This window comes from Hemiscyllium ocellatum, chromosome 3 (genome assembly GCF_020745735.1).
Source record: "Hemiscyllium ocellatum isolate sHemOce1 chromosome 3, sHemOce1.pat.X.cur, whole genome shotgun sequence".
Lineage (NCBI taxonomy): Eukaryota > Metazoa > Chordata > Chondrichthyes > Orectolobiformes > Hemiscylliidae > Hemiscyllium > Hemiscyllium ocellatum.
The window spans coordinates 102,772,754-102,795,793 of NC_083403.1; the positions used below are offsets into that span (position 1 = coordinate 102,772,754).

Below are 23,040 nucleotides of genomic sequence, written 5' to 3' on the forward strand. Positions count from 1 at the left end.
TTGATAGCGGGGGATTCAATGATGGCAATACCAGTGAATGTTATGGGGCAATGGTTAAGTTCTCTGTTGTTGGAGATGGACATTACCTGGTACTTACATGGCACAAATGTTACATGCCACTAGTCAGTCCAAATTTGGATATCGTCCAGGTCTTGCTGCAATTGAGCACAATCTGCTTCAGTATGTGAGGAGTGCCATCAGTATTAATCTGGAAACCTATTCATCTTATAAATGGCTTGGATAAAGTTGTAAATAGGCAAGATCTTCACATTTGTGCTGGATACCAAAATAAGAAACAGAGAAAGTACACACATGCAGCCAATCACAAATGTTCAGATCTAGTAAACAACTGGAGAAATGGAAGTGAGATAATACGTTGATCAGGAGAGAAACTTTGCGGATAATCAGTAAATGTCAAAAAATCTGTAATAAATCCAGTTCAGAGATGAAACTTGATTTTGAAAATATGAAATATTGAGACATTTACAATTATTATAAACATGAGATAACTGTATTTAAACAAGATAAATATGTATTTAAAACAATACACAAGGGAGAGAGAAGTAGAATATCACATGAGAGTTGGGTCAAAGACGGTAGCAGGTGGCCCATGTGGAGCATCGGCACATGGTCTGTTAGGCCAACTTATCTGTTTCTGTGCTGGAAACTCAATTTAACCTATCACTCTAACCATTACAGTATTTAACTGCAATAAAATTGACATGGATACCTCAAAAACAAGTTGTGATATCCTAAGGTTATCAAAGTTGCTACATAAATACAAACTTTCTTTTTGTTGTAGTTGGGTCTAAATGGCTCAAGCAGAGAGGATATGCTGCAAGATTGCAAAACGTAAAAGTGAGATAAAGAGTCATAGAGATGTACAGCACGGAAACAGACCCATCAGCCCAACTCATCCATGCTGACCAGATATTCTAAATTAATCTATTCCTATTTGCCAACATTTGGCTCAGATCCATCTAAATCCTTCCTATTCATATACCTATCCAGATGTTATTATTGTAACAGCCTCCATCACTTCCCTCTGCTGCTCATTCCACACATGTACCACCCTCTCCATAAAAAAGTTGCCCCTTAGGTCCCTTTTAAATCTTTCCCCTCTCGACTTAAACCCATGCCCTCTAGTTTTGGAATCCCCTATGCTAGGGAAAAGACTTTGACTATTCACCCTATCCATACCTCTCATGATTTTATAAACCTCTATAAGATCACTCTTCGGCCTTCGATGCTTCAGGGAAGATAGCCCCATCCTATTCACCCATTTCCTATAACTCAAACCCTCCAACCCTGGCAACATCCTCGTAAATCATTTCTAAACATTTTCAAGTTTAACAACATCTTTCCATTGGCAAGGAGACCAGAACTGAACGCAGTATTCTAGAAGTGGCCTAACCAATATCTTGTACAGCCGCAGCATGACCTCCCAACTCCTATACTCAATACACTGACCAACAATGACAAGCATTGCAAACACCTTTCCTCAAGTTGTTTGAGACGGAGCACTATGGGAGAATTATGGAGTGGCACTAAAAATGAAAGATCAGAATTAAGTTAGGCAGAATTCTTTCTATCAGTTATGTGGCTGATTTATGGAATGGATTACAGTCGGTTCTGCCATAACGCGGTAGTTCCATTCTCGTGCAACCTATGTTATAAGAAAATCGGGTAATAACAGCACCATTTAAACTAATGGGACCAGAATCGCATTTTAACCAATATATTCTTTAATATACAGGTCAGTCTGCTATAATTCACGTTAACGAAACGCGCGTTTACTGTAACACGAATGACGAATTGGGGACACCATTTCTAAAGCACAAACTTTTAACTTTTAGCACGATTATGTTGCCAACTCTTAAAGAACTGATTCTAAAGTGCAATTTTTCTTTAACATGGGGTTGCACAAGAACACAACAATCGCATTATAGTAGAAGTCCCTGTATTCAGAAGATATGAAGTACAACAATGTTTCAAAAAGGAAATTGATTGTGTTCCATAAAGTGGAGTAGACTTTGTGTCACAGAGAAATGAGCAACTATGGTCTCCTAGAAATTGTTTGAAATTCCAAGAGTTTGCTTAATCAATAAAAAGAAATTCAAATTTCAATTCATATTTGTATGGGAGTTATTTATGGACAATGTAAAAACTGGTAGATATTGTACTGTTTGGTCACATTTTGGATTTAAAATTGCTTTTACCAGGGCTTTGAAGGGAACCATTGGGTTTCTTAGAAATGAGGTCAACAGTTTAATGATGACTGTAATTAACCCACTGTTCACAGGCAGGCAAGTGACTCTGGGGTAAAAAAAAGAGTCAAACAAAGCTTTTAGGGAGATAATGATGTTTTGCACTCAATGATTGGAAAAGATTATAAGCTACTGTTCTATTGGCTTTTGTCTAACAAGCCAAGGGAGTCAGAAGAAGAAAATCTCCAAAGCTGCAGTAAGGCTGCAAATCTTTCTCCACCCTTTTCTTGACCTACATTCTTGGGAATCTGATAAAGTTTCTAAATCTTGATGCTCAACTACTTTGTAACCCTGAAAATCTGAACTCTGATCACTACTCTAAGCCTTTGATTCAGCTGGAACTTCATCCAAAGTGAAATCAATTAAAAGATCTTTCATCAAGTCCACGGCTATCAGCAATTGACTGTACTTACAAGGAACCGTCTGTACTGTGAGAATTTCTCAAAACCTATACTTTGTTTTTCAAACCATTAGCCAAATTATGGTTTTCTTTTGTCCTTTGTTCTATTATCATTGCTACAGAGCCTTTGCTACCTTCTGTGTTGTTTGAGTGTATTTATTTTGGGATTAAAAACAGGTTTAGTCATACAGCATAGAAACAGACCTCTTCAGTCCAACTAGTTCATGCTGACCATGTTCCCTAACTAAACTAGTCTCACCTTCCTGCTTTTGGCCCAATTCCCTCCAAATCTTTCCTATCCATATACTTATCCAAATGTCTTTTAAATATTGTAACTGTACCTGCATCCACCCGATTCCCTCCAAATCTTTCCTATCCATATACTTATCCAAATGTCTTTTAAATATTGTAACTGTACCTGCGTCCACCACTTCCTCTGGAAGTTCACACCATACACTACCTACTCCATGTAAAAGAAAAGTTGCCCCTCATGTTCTTTATAAAACATTTTCTTTGTACCTTAAAAATATGGTCCCTAATATTGGCCTCACCCCAACTATTTACCTTATTTATGTCCCTCATGATTTTATAGATTTCCATATGGTCATCCCTCAGACCTCCTAGGCTCCAGGAAAAATGTCCCAGCCTATTCTATAACTCAAACATTCCATTCCTGGTAACATCCTGATAAATCGTTTCTGAACCCTCTCCAGTTTAGTAATATCCTTCCTAAAGCAGAGTGACCAGAACTGTACATAGTAGTCCAGAAGTAGCCTCACCAACATCCAGTACAACCTCAACATGACATCCCAACTCTTTTACTCAAAGGTCTGAGCAATGAAGGCAAGTATGTTAACACCTTAACTACCCTGTCTACAAGATGCAAATTTCAACAATTATATACCTGAACCCCCAGGTCTCTCTGTTCAACAAGCTACTCAGTGCTCTACTTTTAACCATATAATTCATGCCCTTGTCTGTTTTACCAAAATGCAATTCCTCATATTTATCCAAAGCGGGATCTTGGTGTGCAGGCACATAGATCCCTTAAAATTGCTACCCAAGTGGACAGAGTTGTTAAAAAAGCATATAGTGTTTTGGCTTTCATTAACAGGGGGATTGAGTTTAAGAGCCGTGAGATCTTGTTGCAGCTCTATAAAACTTTGGTTAGACCTCACTTGGAATACTGTGTCCAGTTCTGGTCGCCCTATTATAGGAAAGATGTAGATGTTTGGAGAGGGTTCAGAGGAGGTTTACCAAGATGCTGCCTGGAATGGAGGGCTTATCTTACGAAGAGAGGTTGACTGAGCTCAGACGTTTTTCATTGGAAAAAAGGAAGAGAGGGGACCTAATTAGACAATAGACAATAGGTGCAGGAGTAGGCCATTCTGCCCTTCGAGACTGCACCACCATTCAATATGATCATGGCTGATCATCCTTAATCAGTATCCTGTTCCTGCCTTATCTCCATAACCCTTGATTCCATAATCCTTGAGAGCTCTATCCAACTCTTTCTTAAATGAATCCAGAGACTGGGCCTCCACTGCCCTCTGGGGCAGAGCATTTCACACAGCCACCACTCTCTGGGTTAAGAAGTTTCTCCTCATCTCTGTCCTAAATGGTCTACCCCGTATTTTTAATCTGTGTCCTCTGGTTCCAATCCTTTAATAATCTTATATGTCTCAATCAGATCCCCTCTCAGTCTTCTAAACTTAAGGGTATACAAGCCCAGCGCTCCAGTCTTTCAGTGTAAGGTAATCCTGCCATTCCAGGAATTGACCTCATGAACTTACACTGTACTCCCTCAATAGCCAGAATGTCTTTCCTCAAATTTGGAGATCAGAACTGCACACAGTACTCCAGGTGTGGTCTCACCAGGGACCTGTACAGCTGCAGAAGAACCTCTTTGCTTCTATACTCAATCCCTCTTGTTATGAAGGCCAGCATGCTATTAGCCTTCTTCACTACCTGCTGTACCTGAATGCTTACCTTCATTGACTAGTGTACAAGAACACCCAGATCTCTCTGCACTGCCCCTTTACCTAAATTGATTCCATTTAGGTAGTAATCTGCCTTCCTGTTCATGCCACCAAAGTGGATAACCATACATTTATCCACATTAAACTGCATCTGTCATGCATCTGACCACTCACCTAACTTGTCCAGGTCACCCTGTAATCTCCTAACATCCTCATCACATTTCACCCTGCCACCCAGCTTAGTATCATCAGCAAATTTGCTAACGTTATTGCTAATACCATCTTCTATATCATTAACATATATTGTGTACAAGATAATGAGAGGCATAGATAGAGTTGATAGCCAGAGACATTCTTCCAGGGCAGAAACTGTTAACGCGAGGGGTCATAGTTTTAAGCTGTTTGGCGGAAAGTATAGAGGGGATGTCAGAGGCGGTTCTTTACGCAGAGAGTTGAGAGAGCATGGAATGCGTTGCCAGCAGCAGTTGTGGAAGTGAGGTCATTGGGGATATTTAAGAGACCGTTGGACATGCATATGGTCACAGAAATTTGAGGGTTCGTACATTAGGTTTACCTTACATGAGGATCGATGGTCGCCTCAACATCGTGGGCTAAAGGGCCTGTTCTGTGCCGTACTGTTTTATGTTCTAAACTCCATCTGCCACTCCACAGCCCATTGACCCAATTGATCAAGATCATTTTTAATCTTAGGTAATCTTCACTGTCCACTATACTACCAATTTTGGTGTCATCTGCAAACTTACAAACCATGCCTCCTACATTCTCATCCATATCGCTTATATAAATAACAAACAAAAGTGGAACCAATTCTGATCCCTATGGAACACCAATGGGCACAGGCCTCCAGGCCTAAAAACAACCTCCACCACGCCCCTCTGTCACCTACCCTGAAGCTAATCATGTTTCTGCTGACCAACAAACACTGAACAACACTCATCCTATTTGCCTGCTCTTGGTCCATAACCTTCTATGCCCCGGTATTTTAAGTACTCAAAGATGCTTCTAAATGTTGCAGGAGTATCTGCCTCCACCATCTTCCTGGGTTTTGTGGGGTTCCATACATCTACCACCATCTGGGTGAAAAACATTTTTCTGAACCCTTCTAAACCATTTGGTCCTCACCTTAAACTTATGTTCTGTGATCACAGACACACCAACTATGAGTAAGAGATTTGCACGATCTACCTGGTCTATGCCTCTCATAATTTGTATAACTCAATCAGACCCCTCTTAGCCTCCTCTGCTCCAAGGAAAATAAACTCAGTCTATCCAGTCTCTCCTCACATGTATGGCGACCAGAACTATACCCAACACTCCATGTGTGGTCTAACCAACCCTGTAATAAGGTTTCCTTGCTCCTTTGTTCTTCACCCCAGGTAATGAAAGTAAGCTTCCAGTACGCCTTCTCCACACTTTTTGCTCACACTTTTAGGGATCTAAGGACTTATACATCAAGGTCCGTTTGTTCCTCAGTGGTCCTTACCGTTCACTGTGTATATGTTTCCCTTAGTTGAGCTCCCAAAATGCATCACCTCATACTTAATGAGATTACATTCCATTTGCCATTGTTCTGCACAATTTACCAGCTGACCAATATCAGACTGTAGACTGAGACCATCTTTTTAACTATCAACAATACCACAATGGATGCCACTAATTAAATCTTCCACATTCATATTCAAATCATTAATTTACATAACAAACAGCAAAAAAAAACCCTAATTGTGGATTATACTTTAGATAATAACCAGTTTTGCCCTTATGTTTAAGAATGAGTTTTGACTCATAATAAACAATGTACTTTCAATTCATTCAAGTATGGCGAAAGTATCTTTTATTCTGGATAGCAATACAAAAGGAAAACAATTGACCATTTTGCTGATTGAATCTAAATATTTAAATTAATGATGCAACACATGGAGCAGTGGTACTTGACTACTGTTCGACTGGAGACCATCTCCCTTCTGCATCCAGTTGGGTAATTTCAAAGCCAAGTGGCGTTTTCTCTATGCTGACCACACAGAACCTTTGTTGTCTGTGATATTCTTTGATTTGTAGGGAAGCCTGATCTCAAGAGCAGCTTCCTCTACTCTCCGTTCCATGGCAAGCGAAACATACTAATTTTATATCCAGTTAGAAATGCTAATTAGCTATGACAGTTCCCAATTTTTCTTAATCTTGGAAGTAAATGGACAATTCACAGCACAACTGTTCAAAATCAGGTATCTTCAACATCTTTAGGAACTCAGCGTCTACTCACAGTCAACCAAAAGGCTACTGCCATTGTCTAATTGTAATTACTTTGCAACCTCACCTCAGCGAAACAATCTGAGCCTTCATAGAGTCATATAGCATGGAAACAGACCCTTTGGTCCAACCAGTCCATGCCAAACCATAATCCCAAACTAAACTAATCTCACTTGCCCATATCCCTCCAAACATTTCTCTTCATGTCTTTTATAAACCTTTCTCCTCTCACCTTAAAAATATGCCCCCAGTCTTGAAATCTCCCACCTTAGGGAAAAGATACCTGCCATTCACCTTATCTATACATCTCATAATTTTATAAACCTCTATAAGATCACCTCTCAACTTTCTTTGGACTCTAACAATCAAACCATCTGGGGTAATTGTCAGGTAGACTGTAGAAAAAAAAAATCACATCAGCCTATTTACCCTAAACTTAAAATTACAATCTATAAATAGAATAATCTTTTCATCTTCATAACTGTAGCATCGGTACTATGTTTGGATGGGACATACTTGACTGACAAGTCTTTCCATGTTCATATGTTCATGTTCATATAAAAACTGTTTTCAAAATACTTGTCACCCTCACATAATGACTTCCTCTACAATATCACCCTCTTTAATCCTCAACGTTCCTGTCTTTCATTTACTTATTCTGGTGCAGTACTGTCCAATATGTCTAACAAAATGGAAATTCAGACATGGCTAATAATATTAAAAATGAGTCATAAACACAGTTGGTGGGAAAGTGATTTCAAACATGTCCAACACCAACGCACAGCATTTATTATTAGTATTATTACTCAAACTATGTTATTAACAAACTTGCAAAAGCAGTTTGTATTTGTTCTTTGACTGGTGAGTGCTTTGTTTCCCTAACCATTTTAATGTGGTCAATATTTGTGAAGCAAATATCAAATACCGGGTATCATCAACACCTTTCTCAAACTTTGGGAACTCAAGGTCTACTCACAATGAAGTGATAGGCTGCTGCTATGGTCTAAAGTATTTTCCACTAACATTAGTCTATCAGAAAAAATGTCATATTCTACCAGTTTTATGCCTATCTTTTACTCACGATCTTGACAAGGCCTTCAAATTTCAAACTTCTATGTTGTATTCATCAGAATTGATCTTGCCATATGATCCAGATCCAAGGTTGCACCATCCTCATTCCTGAACTTGTTGCCAAATAATTGGATTCAGCCGATGGTGAAGAAATTGCACCAGCATCCTGATGACTTCCAGGCATGCTGGTGATAACCACAACAGTAGGACTAACTCCAACCCATTAGCTCTGTTTCTGTAGACCAACTGAGAATTTCTAGCAATATCTATTTTTCCTTTAAAAAGGACAAGATTGTCTTATGGTTCTCGAATTCCTATTTAAATGATAAATAGGTATTAAGAGGTAATATTGTTTGTTTGGCATATCACTGTTACTCAGGTCTTTAATACTATACATACCGCCTTTTAGATCAGCAGAAGCTCCAACGTACTGGAAATTGTCCATGTTGATTACATCAATTATTGGAGAAACTACTCTTGTTTTATCCTGCGAAGAGAAAACAAAATACAAAAAAAATGCTAATTTTATTTTACTAGTTAGGAAAGTACAGTCAGTTCTTCTATAATGTGATGTGTTATTGTTGAGGTAGGTTGAGCACTGTTTCTTTCTAATCCCATCACTCCATTAGTCACAACATAAATTTATATGCTCTATTCTTTACGGATAGAACTAATTAAATACTTCATCAAAACTAGGTTTAGAATTTTAAAAAACAGTTTCTTCAATAAACAACAAAACAACTGACTTATTTGGTAAAACTATAAAGATGATTAACAGAGTTTGAAATAGGAAAATATAAATATCTACTGTTCTAAATAACCCCAAAATATATGCATACATATAAATACACACAGATTTAAGACAAAACTTCCTCTGCAGACACTAATAATTCTGTTAACAAAACAAAAATTTCAGCCAAAATATGGCTATTTCATGAAGGAAAATAAGATATGGCAGGAAATGTTCCAGATTTCTTTCAGTCAACATCATGGCACATGTAGATGGCTGACACTAAATACAGACAGTCGTTATTGGGATGTTCAAATGCAGTTTGTTTGAGAATCTGCCAGAATTCTGAGGCTTTTACAAGAGAACAGCTGTCCCAGTATTTAGGTGTTACACTGAAAAAGATTTTCTCTGAAAGACAGAGGATGAGCTGGGTAGCTCTCTGTAAGCACTGTGCCCCAAAGCACTTCCAAACTATATCCAAACTAAAACCGTAAACTTAGGCATGTGATTTCCAGGCTTAAAAGTCCAAATAATTAACTTTAGCGATGTGACTCCCAAGAAGTGTTTTCTAACAAAATCTCCTGTAGTCCTTCTGGTTATCCTTTTTTAAAAAAAAGTCCAAATATCTCAATCTTCCAAATAAACTTAACTTCAAACAACAATATTAATGCTGAGGCATCTTCATTACAAGAGTCTTATTGTAGAGTCTCTGTTGTAATGTAGGTAATATAGCAATTAAATTGCACACAACATTAATGAACTAATGCATAATTAATTTTTTTGTGATATTGAGATTATAAGTATTTGCCAGAACATTGTGGAGAACTCCCCCATACTCCTTGAAAATAATGGTAATGGGAACATTTACATTGACCTGAGAGGATAGGTAGGACCAAGGATTTTTAACACATTCTAAAAGCATATATATATTGTAGTTTCAATTCTGTAATCTACATCAGGGTTGCAGTAGAACTAAGTCAAGTTTCTTATAAAAATAAACAATAATGGTCTTCAATTGTATGAATGAACAACACATCAACAGATAAATTCGGTTAAGATCAAAGACTATAGTCTGCCTAATAGTCTGTCAAAGTGTTTGTTATCCAGTTGACTTAATGTGAATAAATTGGAAAATATAAGACTGCCTATGTAATCAGAATGTCATGGGTGTAATGTGCAAAACAATGATTTGCAATTATAAAACTCTTACTGTTTTTCACAATGTGTTCTTTATAGGGGAAGGAACAGCAACAATAAATTGTACTTAAGTACATTCTTAACATAGTAAACCTTTCCAAAGTACTTCATAGAAGAACTGTCAGAATTGGTAGAGAACAGCAAGATAATAGAAATATTTATATATAAGGAGAATTTTAAAAACAAGATATTATTGGACCGATATTCACCAATGCGCATTGGGTGATGGCTGACTGGAGCATGCAACCAATTGAGTTTACAAGTTCTACAATGACACTTTGCTGTTAATGTCTCTTTATTTGTTTTAGAGCACCAAAGCAACAAGATTTTAATACCTACAATTGCAATTTATTAGTAATACAATATGCAACAGAGTATAGACATAGGAAGATAGGTCAGACGAATACATGAATAAAGGGATGGTGTAGCAGGGAAGTGTTTAGATTTACTTTAATCATTGGGATAGCTGCTGGGGAGGGGGGCCTGAACAAACAGAACGGGTTGAATCTGAACTGCAATGGCTCCAATATCTTTGCTGGGAGATTTGCTTGTGCTGCTGGAGAAGTTTTAAACTAATTTAGCAGGGAAATAAGGTACAAAGTACATGTAAAGTCAGGAGCAAGGCTCAATCAGACATAGAAGGAATAGTACGTCTGTCCAGGAAGTGGAGAAAACATGGGCATGATAAAGCACATGACAGGACTGGAAAGCTAAATTTTATCTACAATAATGCAAGGAGTCTAACTTGTAAATCAAATGAACTTAGAGCACTGATCAGCACATGGGTGTATGATATTATTGTAATCACCGAGAAATGGTTCAAGGGCAGGACTGGCAGCTCAACATTTCAGAGTATAGAAGCAGAGGAGTAAATATATAGACAAATTAAAGTGAGGCAAGCGAGGAATATGGCTATAGTAAGGATTTCAACTTTCCTAACAATAACTAGGATCTTCTTAGTGTGACAAGATTAGATAGAGTGTAATTTTTTATGTACATCCAGGAGAGCACTTTGTGTCACTTCCATTCACCATGAAACTCCTACCTTGATTTGACTTTCCAAAATTCAAGACCTCACACTTGTATATATTAAACTCCATTTGCCATTTCTCGGGCCCACTTCCCCAGCTGACCAAGGTCCTGCTGCAATTTCTGATAACCTTCCTCATTGTCGACAATGATGGGAACGTGCTAAATCTAATCTTAGGATTGAAGCTGGTCAAGTGGTTGAAGTTTCAATGAGGGAGCATTTTGGGGATACAGGGTCATAGAGTCCTATAGCACGGAGGCAGGCCCTTGGGCTAACTGGTCCATGTCGACCAAAATGACAGAAACCCCATTTCCCTGTGCTTGGCCCATATCCTTCTAAACATTTACTATCCATGTATTTGTCCAAATACCTTTTAAATGTTGTTAATGTACCCACCTCAACCATTTCCAATGGTAGCCTGTTCCATATGCGTACCACTCTCTCTGTAAAAAAGTTGTCCCTTAGGTTGTCTTTTATTCCTTCCTTTCTAACCTTAAACCAATGTCCTCTATTCCCCAACCCTGGGAAAAAGACTGAGTGGATTCACCCTTTCCATGCCTCTCATACCCTTCTATAAGATCCCTCCTCAGTCTCCTTGCTCTGAAGAAAAAAGTCCTAGCTTGTCCAAACTCTCCCTATAACAGGCTGTTGAGTCCTGGCAACATCCTTATAAATTTCTTCTGCATTCTTTCCAATTTAATAACATCCTTCCTATAGCAAGGTGAACAAAACATAATACTCCAAGTGCAGCCTCACCAATGCCATGTATAACTGCAACATAACTTCCAAACTTCTAAATTTAATGCCCTGACTGATTAAGACTCATGCGCCAAAAGCTTTCTTCACTGCCCTGTCTACCTGTGACTGCACTTTCAGAAAACTGTGCACCGAAACTCCAAGGTCCCTCTGTTCCACTCCACTTCTTAAGGCCCTTCCATTCACCATGAAACTCCTACCTTGATTTGACTTTCCAAAATTCAAGACATCACACTTATATATATTAAACTCCATTTGCCATTTCTCGGCCCACTTCCCCAGCTGACCACGGTCCTGCTGCAATTTCTGCTAACCTTCCTCACTGCCCACAATAAACCTATTTTAGTGTCATCTGAAACTTACCAATCATGTCTTGTACGTTCTTATCCAAATTATTGATATAAATAACAAACAGGAGTGGGACCAGCACCAATCCCTGAGGCACTCCACTAGTCTGACAAGCATCCTCCCACTACTACCCTCTGCTTCCTACCATCAAGCCAATTGTGTATCGAATTTGTCAGCTCCCCTGGATTCCATGCAATCTAACCCTCCAGAGTAGCCTACCATATGGATCCTTACCAAAAGCCTAACTGAAATCCATATTGACTTAGTCTACCTCCCTTCCCAATCTTCTCGGTCACTTCATCAAAGAACTCTAACAAATTTGTAAGGCATGATCTCCCATGCACAAAGCCATCCGGACTACTCCTAATCAAACCCTGTCTTTCTAAATGCATGTATACCTTATCTCTCAGAATCTTCTCAAGTAACTTATCCATCCCAGATATTAGGCTTACTGGTCTACAGTTCCCAGGTTTTTCCTTGCAGCCTTTCTTGAATAAGGACTCAACATTCGCCATCCTCCAGTCTTCAGGGACCTCAATCATGACTAATGATGATGCAAAAATATCACCCAAGGCCCCCACAATTTCTTCTCTAGCCTTTTGCAGTGTTCTTGGATATATCTGGTCAGGACCAGGAGATGTATCCACCTTCATACATTCTAATATGTTCAACAGCTCCTCTACCATGATATAGAGTATCCCAAGATATGACAACTAACTTCCCTAAGTTCACAAGTCTTCATGTCTTTCTCCACGGTAAACACAGAGGAGAAATATTCATTGAGGACATCACCCACTACATGCATGATCACTTTGGTATTTGAGGAGTCCTATTCTCTCTCTAGTTATTCTTTTTCATTTAGTATACTTAAAGAACCTCTTTGGATTCCCCCAATCTTTCTCGTGCCCCCTTTTTACCCTCCTGATTTCCTTCTTCAGTAAACTCTTGTATTCTCTTGGGATTCCCTTGATCCCAACTGCCTGAATCTCAGCCATGCCTCCTCCTTTTTTCTGGTCAAACCCTCAATATCCCTTGTCATCCAGTGTTCCTATTCTTGCCAACCTTGCTCTTCATCCTCACAGGAACATGTAGACCTTGAACTCTAGCTATCTCACTTTTAAAGGCCTCCCACTTGCCAGAGGACTCTTTGCCTGCAAACAAACTACTCCAATCAATCCCTGCAAGCTCCTGTCTAATTCTATCAAAATTCGCCTTGCCCCAATTTAGGACTTGAACCTGTCGACCAGTTTTGTCCATCTCCATAAGTATTTAAAAATTTATTGAACCATGGTCGCTGGTCCCAAAGTACTCCCCCAGTGTCACCTCAGTCACATGTACTGCCCTATTTCCCAAGGGTAGGTCAAGTTTTGCCCACTCCTGAGCAGGATCCTCGATATACTACTTGAGGAAACTTTCCTGAACTCACTTAACAAATCCCACCCATCTAAGCCCTTAATGCTATGGCAGTTCCAGTCTACGTTAGGAAAATTAGCATGACACCTTATTTCTCCTGCAAGTGTCCACAGTCTCCCTGCATATTTGTTCATCTAATTCCCATTGACTATGTGGGGGTCTGTAGTACAACACCAATAATATCACCATTCTCTTCTTATTTCTTAGTTCCACCCACAAAGGATGATTCTTCAGTTATCTCAGATTACTGCCTTAATCAAAAATGCAACTCCCCCTCCCCTCTTTTCACCACCTCTGTCCGACCTAAAGCACCTGTACCCTGGCATATTAAGCTGCCAGTCTTGTCTGTCCCTTAGCCATGTTTCTGTAATGGCTATAATATCCCAGTCCCAAGTACCCATTCACTCCCTGATTTCATAAGCCTTACCAGTCAGCTCTAATACATTGAAATAGATGCAATTTAAACCAACAGGCATTCCTTGCTTCCTGTCGTGTTCCAGCCTGACCTGTCTCTTCAACCTAATATTTCTGATTACTGCATCTCCTTCCAACCTCCCACCCTACCCCGCCAATCTAGTTTAAATCCTATAAATCCAATAAACAAAGTTCACCCATTCTTAAACAACAAACCCAAACAAGTAGATATAACATGTCCAGAAATTCTCACCATACTACCACACATCAAAGCTGAAAAATGTGTTGCTGGAAAAGCGCAGCAGGTCAGGCACCATCCAAGGAGCAGGAGAAGGAGAATCGACGTTTCGGGCATAAGCTCTTCTTCAGGAATCAAAGACACATCAAAGACCCTTGGAGATGACTGCCAGACTACTCTGATTCCTTGGCATCATGGTAGCCCACAAACTTACCAACACATTGAAACAGCTACTGATGAACCTGAAGGACCCTATACCATCAACTAGCAAAACAAATGTTATTTACAAAATATCCTGCAAGGACTGTAACAAACACTACATCAGACAGACAGGCATAAAACTACCCACCAGGATACACGAACACCAACTAGACACCAAAAGGCATGACTCACTATCACTCTATTCCCTTACATACAGCCAAAGGAAGACACCACTTCAACTGGGACAACATACCCATCCTAGGACAGGCTAAACAGAGATACCGTGGGAATTCCTAGAGGCCTGACATTCACACCAGAACTCCATCAATAAACACATTGATTTCGACCCCATTTACGAACCTCTGAGAAAAACAACTGGAAATGATATCACCCACCTTATCAGACCAAGACACACAAATAGAAAGCAGGACAGAACATCAGTGCTTCACAGAAGGCTCACTGATGATGTTGCCTAGCATGGTGACAAAACGTCTGAAAACAAACCTGCCAGCTCAGCGAGCAAATTTACAATCTGAACTTCAACCTGAACTACAAATCTTCTCAGAAATCACAGTTCAAATCCTCTCTTGTAGCACTAGTAAATCTGGCCACCAAGGTATTGGTCCCCCTCCAGTTCAGTTGCAACCCGTCCCTTTTGAACAGGTCATCTCTGCCCCAGAAAAGATCCCAATGATCTAAAAATCTGAATCCCTGCTCCCTGCACCAATTCTTTAGCCACACATTCATCTGCCATATCCTCCTGTTCTTACCAACATTAACGCATGGCACTGGAAGTAATCTGGAGATTACCATGGATGAGGTCCTAATTTTTTACTTTTTCCCTAGCTCTAATCACTCCGCAGGACCTCATTCCTATTTCTATCTATCTATGTCATTTGTGCCAACATACACAATGACTTCTGGCTGCTCCCCCTCCCCCTTGAGAACATTCCGCAGCTGCTCCAGGACATCCTGGACACTGGCATCTGGGAGGCAACACACCATCCTGGATTCCCATTTGCAGATAGTAGCCATAACTTAGCAACTTTCAAAGTCATTATGGCAAGGGATAAGAATAGTGCAGAAATTAAGTGTCTGAACTGAGGAAAGGCCAGATTCAGTACCATTAGACAGAATCTGGCAAATATAGACCGGGAACAGCTATTGCAGGTAAGTGTATAATTGGAAAGTAGGAGTCTTTCAAAAGCAGTACAGTGAGAACTCATGGCCAACATGTTCTTATCAGAGTAAAGGGCAAGGGCAACTGGTCCAGGGAATGCTGGATGTCAAGGGATACTGAGAATTGATAAAGAAAAAGAGGAAGCATATGTTAAGTACACAGCATTAAAGGAGGAAGGCACAATTTACAAACAGTGTGTTTGGGGGGAGGGGGGGGGGGGGGGGGGGTGAGGTGCTAAAAAAGAAATTAGAGGTGAAGAGGGACCACAAAATATCTTTGGCAGATAGGATTCAGGAAAATCCCAGGCATTTTATAAATATTTTAAGAACAGAGGACTACCAGAGAAAAAGTGATGCTTATTAAAGACCGTATAAGCATGGAGCCAGAAAGCATTGCTGAGGTCTTAAATCAATACTTCCTCATCTGTATTCAGAGGAAAACAATAATGTAGCTGGACATTTCAGTTACAATTATGAGATTCTTGGGCGTGTTATGATTAATAAGGAAGAGATATTAGATGTTTTAACAGGCTTAAAGATATAAATCCTCATGACCTGATCAGATGAATCCCAGACTGCTGTGCGAGGCAAGAGAAGAGATTGCTGGGGCCCTGGCAGATCCATTTAATACTTCACTGGCCACAGGTGAACTGCATGATGACGGAGATAGCTAATGTAGTTCTTTTGTTCATGAAGGGCAGCAGGAATACATCAAGTAATTACAGACCAGTTAGCTTGATGGCAATAGTAGGAAAATTATTGGAATAAATTCTAATGGATAGGATTAGACTGACACTTGAAAAGGCAAGGACTGATCAGGGATAGTCAGCATACATTTGGCATAGGGAGATGCTGTCTGATAACTTAGTTGAGTATTCTGGTAACTGAATATACTGATGAAGATACTGCAGTTGATGTGGCTTATATGTACTTTGACAAAGTCATATGACAAAGTCTCACACGGAAGACTGGTCTGAAAGGTAAGAATCCATGAAATTCAAGACAAGTTGGCAAACTGGATCTAAATTTGGCTGTGATTGGAAGTCTGTGACCAGCAGTGTACCACAGAGATTAGTGTTGTTTGTTACACACATTAATGACTTGGGGTGTGAATGTAGAAGCTATAATTAGTAAGTGTGTATGTGACACATAAATTGGTGGTGGTTTTAAAAAGCGAGCAGGATGGTCTCAGGCTGCAGTCTGACATCGATCAAAATCAGGTACTCTCACAGCATATAAGAAGCATCTGGATGAGCATTTAAAATGCTAGGGCGTAGTAGGCCATGGACCATGTGCAAGTAAATGAGATTAGTGTAGCTTGGCATTTGTTCATCAACATGGATATAGGGGCTGAACAGCCTATTTTTGTGTTGTGTAACTCTATTACAGAGGTATTAAGGGAGTCTGAAAAAGACAGGCCCTTGACAGTTGGGAGTGAGAGAACAAAATGGATAGAAAAAGAAATTTTATTCAAAGCAGGACTGAACATTAAAATAAAAACCACTGCGGAAGCTGAAAAACTGAGAAAACAATCCATCAATAAGTAAAGCAGAATCTGGGGAAAGAGAAGTAGAGTTAATGTTTCAGGTTGACAACCTTTTATCAGAATTTGAAAAGGTTAAAGATGTAATTATTTATCATCAAATTGAAAGGGTAGGAGGGTGAACGATAATCAAGTTAAAAAAGAAGATGGCATAAGGAAGTAGTATTGTAAAAATAGACAAAGAAAGTATAAATGATTACAGCAGGAGGGGAAAGGAAGCATCGGAAATCTGACTAGGAGCAGAATGCCCTCTTGGCCCAAAACCTTTGAAGGCGACAAGTAAATTTCATGGGTGCAGACTAGGCCTCATCACTTACACTCCCTATGGCTCTCAGGCAAAGTCTGGACACTACAATTTCAAATAACACAATAAAGGGTCACTTGACCACCAAGTCTGCTCCAGTCAAAAATTTTTGTTTTACAGACTCCACCTAATTAAATACTTCCTTGAGAAAACCCAAATAGTTTCCTCCTACTCTCAAAAGTTTGCTAAAGGCAATGACATTTCTCAAGTTGGGTAATACCTGATGAAAGTCTTTTGCCCGAAACATCGATTTTCCTGCTCCTCGGATGCTGGCTGACCTGCTGTGCTTTTCCAGCACCACTCTACTCTTAACTCCTTTTTGCATTTAACATACTGTCCCAATACCAGTGAATGCACTATGTAGCATGAAGATATGTGTCTATGCCTGTGAATTTATAATCTTACTAATTAGATTATTTACTCAGCTTTTTAACAGATACAAAAATCAACAGTGCATCAATTATTATTTTTAGCTTTTACAAGTGTGAATAAAACTAGGATAACAAAGGTATAGTGAGAACACCATGATTGAGAGATTGTGTTGTGCAAGCAAGAGCATGTATAAAATTATGAGAGAAACAGACAATATAAAGAGATTACTAAAAGGTTTGAAGTCATTTAATGTTGTCCTTGTAGTTCAAGCCAGCTAAATTATTAATGAATGAACAGATATTGGGACAAGCAAGAGTCCTCACCAAGTTTCAAGAAAGAAAGACGGATTATCAAAATGAGGCTTAGGATTATGAGAAAAGCATCAAAGTGATACTGTGGATCTATGTGCTAGAAAAGTGCTTCCTAAACTGTGTTGCAGAGTGTCTCAGGAAGGCCGCAAAACATCTTGCAATTAAGTAAATTTTCTTTAGTAATGTAATTTATCAACTTGATTTTAAATTTCAATTTTGATTTATTTTCTCCTAGATATACGGTGTCACAATAATTTCTGCCTCTCTTCGTTGTAGGGTATCACTACGCTTGCCATATGGAATTGATTATATTACCACACCAGTTTCTAGGAGATTCCACGAAATTTTGATTTTCATTACCAGAGTGGCCAATACTAGTTTTGTTGAAAGTCTTTGGTCTGCATTAAGACCATAAGCCATAGGAGCAGAAATTAGATCATTCAGCTCATCAAGTCTGTCACTCAATCACGGCTAATAAGTTTCTCAACCCCATTCTCCCAGTTTCTCCCCATTTCTCCCCATAACCCTTGATCCCTTTGATATTTAAGAACCTATCCACCTCAGTTTTAAATATACTCAATGACCTGGCATCCACAACCTTCTGTAGCAATGAATTCCATAGATTCACCACTCTCTGGCTGAAAAGGTTTCTCCTTATCTCCATTCTAGAAGGTCTTCCCTTTATGCTAAGGCTGTGCGCACAGGTCTGAGTCTCTCTCTTACTTATGGAAACATCATCCCAACATCTACAGGCCATTCAGTATTCTGTATGTTTCAATTAGATTCCCCCCTTATCCTTCTAAACTCCATCAAGTATAGACCCAGAGTCCTCAAACATTCCTCATTTGTTAAGCTTTTCATTCCTGGGACCATTCTCATGAACCTCCAAGCCCAGAACATCCTTCCTGAGATATGGGACCCAAAAATGCACACAATACTCCAAATGTGGTGTGACCAGAGCCTTACTGAGCCTCAGCAGTACATCCTGTTTTTATATTCAAGTCCTCTCAAAATAAATGCCATCATTGCATTTGCCTTCCTAGCTAATGACTCAACTTGCAAGTGTACCTTGACAGAATCCTGGACTAGAACTCCCAAGTCTCTCTGCACTTCAGACTTCTGAATTTTCTCTCCATTTAGAAAACAGACCATGCCTCTATTCTTCCTACTAAACTGCATGACCTCTCACTTTCCCATGTTGTACTCCATTTGCCCCTCTTTGCCCAATCTCCTAACTCGTTCAAATCATTCTGCAGCCTCCTCAATGCTACCTGTCCCTCTACCTATCTTTGTATCATCTGCAAACTTAGCCAGAATGCCCTCAGTTCCTTCAATCTAGATCATTAATGTACAACGTGAAAAGTTGTGGTCCCAAAACTGAGCCTTGCAGAACACCATTTGTCACCAGCTGCCATTCTGAGAAGGACCCTTTTATCCACTCTCTGATTTCTGCCGAACTTCCATCCACACTTGCACTTTGCCTCTAACACCATGGATCCTTACCTTACTCAGTAGCCTCCTGTACGGCAGCTTGCCAAAGGCCTTCTTGAAGTCCAGGTAGATGACATCCATTAGCTTTCCTTGCTCTAACCTGTTTGTTATGTCCTCAAAGAATTCTAGAAGATTTGTCAGGCATGACCTCCCCTTGATGAAACCATGCTGACTTTGCCTTGTTTTACCATACGCTTCCAAGTATTCAGAAATCTCATCCTTCACAATGGATTCCAGGATCTTACCCACAATCGAGGTTAGGCTAATCAGTCTGTAATTTATCATCTTTTGCCTTCAATTTTCCAGTCTTCTAAGGCCCTGCCTGATTCTAGCAATTCCTGAAACATCACCAGTAACACCTTCATTATCTCTTCAGCTATCTCCCTTAAAACTCTGAGGTGTATTCCATCTGGTCCAACTACTTCAGGCCAGTAAGTCTTTTTTAGCATCTTCTTTTTGGTGATGGTCACCATACTCAGCTCTCCCCTTCACTCTTTTGAAGGTTTGGGATATTACTTGTGTCTACCCCATGAAGACTGATGCAAAGTTCCTCAGCCATTTCCTTGTTCCCCACTACTATCGTTCTAATGGCCCATTGTCCACTTGTGTCTGTCTTTTGTTGATGTTGATGTTGTAAAGATAATTTATACAGTGAAGAACAGAAGTTCCATTGTTTCTTCAAAAAGCTCTGTTAATAATATGCAAAGCAACAGCTACAATTTACATTAAAGGAGTCTAAAATTCTTGTACCGAGGGCCACATTAGCAAACAGCTAATAAACAACAGGCTATAAATAAAAAACACAACTTAACTTACACTATATTAAGCAGAATTATAGACTATAAAAACATATTGTGAAAAATATAACTGCGAACAAACAACTTGTGAAAACCATAAAATTTACTCATCACAGAATGTTGGATGCAATACTAAATGTGAGGTGTGTGCAGCTGAGGCTTGGACTTTGAAATCCGGTCAATACTAGGTTTGAGATTTGTAGTTGCAGGCTGCATAATGTTACTGAGATAAGCAACAGTTAAGCTCAATCTCGGGTGATTTTTGGTTAAAGTCAATGTAGAAAAGGACTGCTCAACAGATGAATCAATCAAGCTCAGCATTATTTTTAGGTCATCATCTCAATTTGAGTCTTATCCAGACACTTGTAAAATTGCTAAAGGAAACTGTTGATTATAAAGAATGTTGTTGGGCTGTAGTTTGGACAGCTCTGATTAAATTAATTATGTTCATTTTGTGTATTATATACAGGCAGCAGCCAATAAAAACACCATTCTATCTACCAGATTTGGATGTAGAAAGTTAAAAATCACACAACACCAGGTTATAGTCCAACAGGTCATCTGATGAAGGAGCATCACTCCGAAAGCAAGTGTGCTTCCAATTAAACCTGTTGGACTATAACCTGGTGTTGTGTGATTTTTAACTTTGTACACCCCAGTCCAACACTGGCATCTCCAAATCATGGATGTAGAAAGTAATACATAATCATAAATTTTTGAAAAGAGCAGCCCCATCAAATGGGCTGGATGATTTGTAGAACAGCAGTAATAAGTCAGCAAACAAGATGAACAAGGTACAAAACAGCTAGCACCATCATGATTACCTGGCATTTGGATTTACCTGGCATGGTGATCCTGTTGCTCCTCAACTGTCTGATTTGCTGACACAAGTTGGAAAACGATTAGAACTTTTTCATGGTTACAAGCAAAGATGACATCTTTCTAGTTACTTCAAACGGTTGCAAGAGCAGAATGCAAAGCAATGCTCTCATGAGAAAATCAACAAAAGCACTGGGATTGTGGCCAGCTACAACATTGATTGCCAAAACCAAGACGCCTCACACAAGTGCTGGAACTCTCATTCTATCAGCTTGTCAGGCAATTGTCTGTACTCTGATAAGCACAGCAGCAGCAAAAGAGATGTTAACAGTTCCACTTTCAAATAACACCAACAGCAGACACACAGAAGCCATTTCACAGTCATGGAAGCAACAGTGATCCAGAAAATTCAAGGGTCAGGGAAGTTTTCCCTGCAGATGGATGAGTCTACAAACATTGAAGGTTGTGCACAGCTGATCACAGTTTTTCAGCTTGGTAAGGAAGACTGCTTTGAAAGAGCATTATTTATCCTGCAAGGACTGTCTTCAGCAAACAACTGGGGAGAAATATTCAGGCTGACCAATGAGAATTTGAAAATAAAATGGCGGAACTGCATAAGTCAAGAATGCAAAAGGCTGTGTTTCCAAAGTACAACGTGAAAACCCAGAAACAAAAGGAAGTTCTCATATTATGTAGTTAAATCCACCCTAAATGAGCTATAAAAGTTGCCAACTTCATCAAATCCAAACCAGTTTAATCACACCCTTTTCTATTCATTGTGAAAAAGAAGGAGCTGAACATCAGTCTTTCTCCTTCCTTTGGGGCGGCATGGTGGCTCAGCGGTTAGCACTGCTGCCTCACAGCACCAGGGACCTGGGTTCAATTCCAGCCTCAGGCGACTGTCTGTGTGGAATTTGCATATTCTCATCGTGTCTGCATGGGTTTCCTCTGGGTGCTCCGGTTTCCTCCCACAGCCTAAAAATGTGCAGGTTAAGTCAATTGGCCATGCGAAACTGACCGTAGGGATGTGTAGGTTAGATGCATAGTCAGAGGCACCCATAGAATAAGGGAATGGGTCTGGGTGGGTTACTCTTTTGGAAGGTTGGTATGAAGGTTTGTTGGGCCGAAGAGCCTGTTTCCACACTGTGGGAATTCTAATTCTAATTCTTCCTATGGGTGTTCATTAGCCCTCAAGGGGTTCTGCCAAGAATTTAAGAACTGATTAGTGAATTGAAACAATTCATGCACAGTGAGTCCCAGAATGCTAATATGTTACAAGATTGGCTGGAAAAACTAGTGTCCTTAGCTGATGTGTTTGAGCACTTGAATGAGCTGAATTAAAAGTTGCAAGGATACAGACAAGCCAAATGGGTTCAAATGAAAACTAAGTGTGGAGAGAAGAGGTTCCTTATATAATGTTCAACTGTGCTTCTACTCAAACTAAGAAGGAAGTTTCCTCTCACTGAGTCTGCTTCCACATAAGCTCAAGCATTATTTCAGATCATCTGGGACAGAGCAGTTTAATTTGATTTAATGAAAATCCATTTGGAGTATGTTCAGAAAAATTAACTGTGCGTTTGAAGGATAAGAGAAGAATTCCTGGATCTCTGCAGTGATTGCAATCTTGAGATCAAATTCTAAGAGATTCCACTGGATTCATTCTGGCTACAAATGAGAAATGAATATCGCTTGAGACCAAATCAAGTGATAATCCTTCTGATGCCATTTTCAACCAGCTACATTTATAATCTTAGTTCCTCTTCCCTGCCACGTCTCAAAAACCAGAAGAGATTGTGTTTACACATGTGTGGATCAGGACCTTTAGTCTTCCCACCATTAAAGCAAAGTTATGTTCATTGCAAACAAGCTCACATTTGCAGTGACATTCTAGTCAAAATACGTCAAATATTTC

General features: G+C 39.5%; 1 protein-coding gene across 1 annotated transcript in view; it reads right to left on the reverse strand.

Moving 5' to 3' along the window:
* galnt2 (UDP-N-acetyl-alpha-D-galactosamine:polypeptide N-acetylgalactosaminyltransferase 2) overlaps nucleotides 1-23,040 on the reverse strand; it is a 111,890-nt gene that overhangs the window by 23,601 nt on the left and 65,249 nt on the right. The window contains exon 8 of the mRNA XM_060852314.1: nucleotides 8,385-8,472. Within this exon, the coding sequence (XP_060708297.1) occupies nucleotides 8,385-8,472 (88 nt within the window). The remainder of the gene's footprint in view (nucleotides 1-8,384; nucleotides 8,473-23,040) is intronic.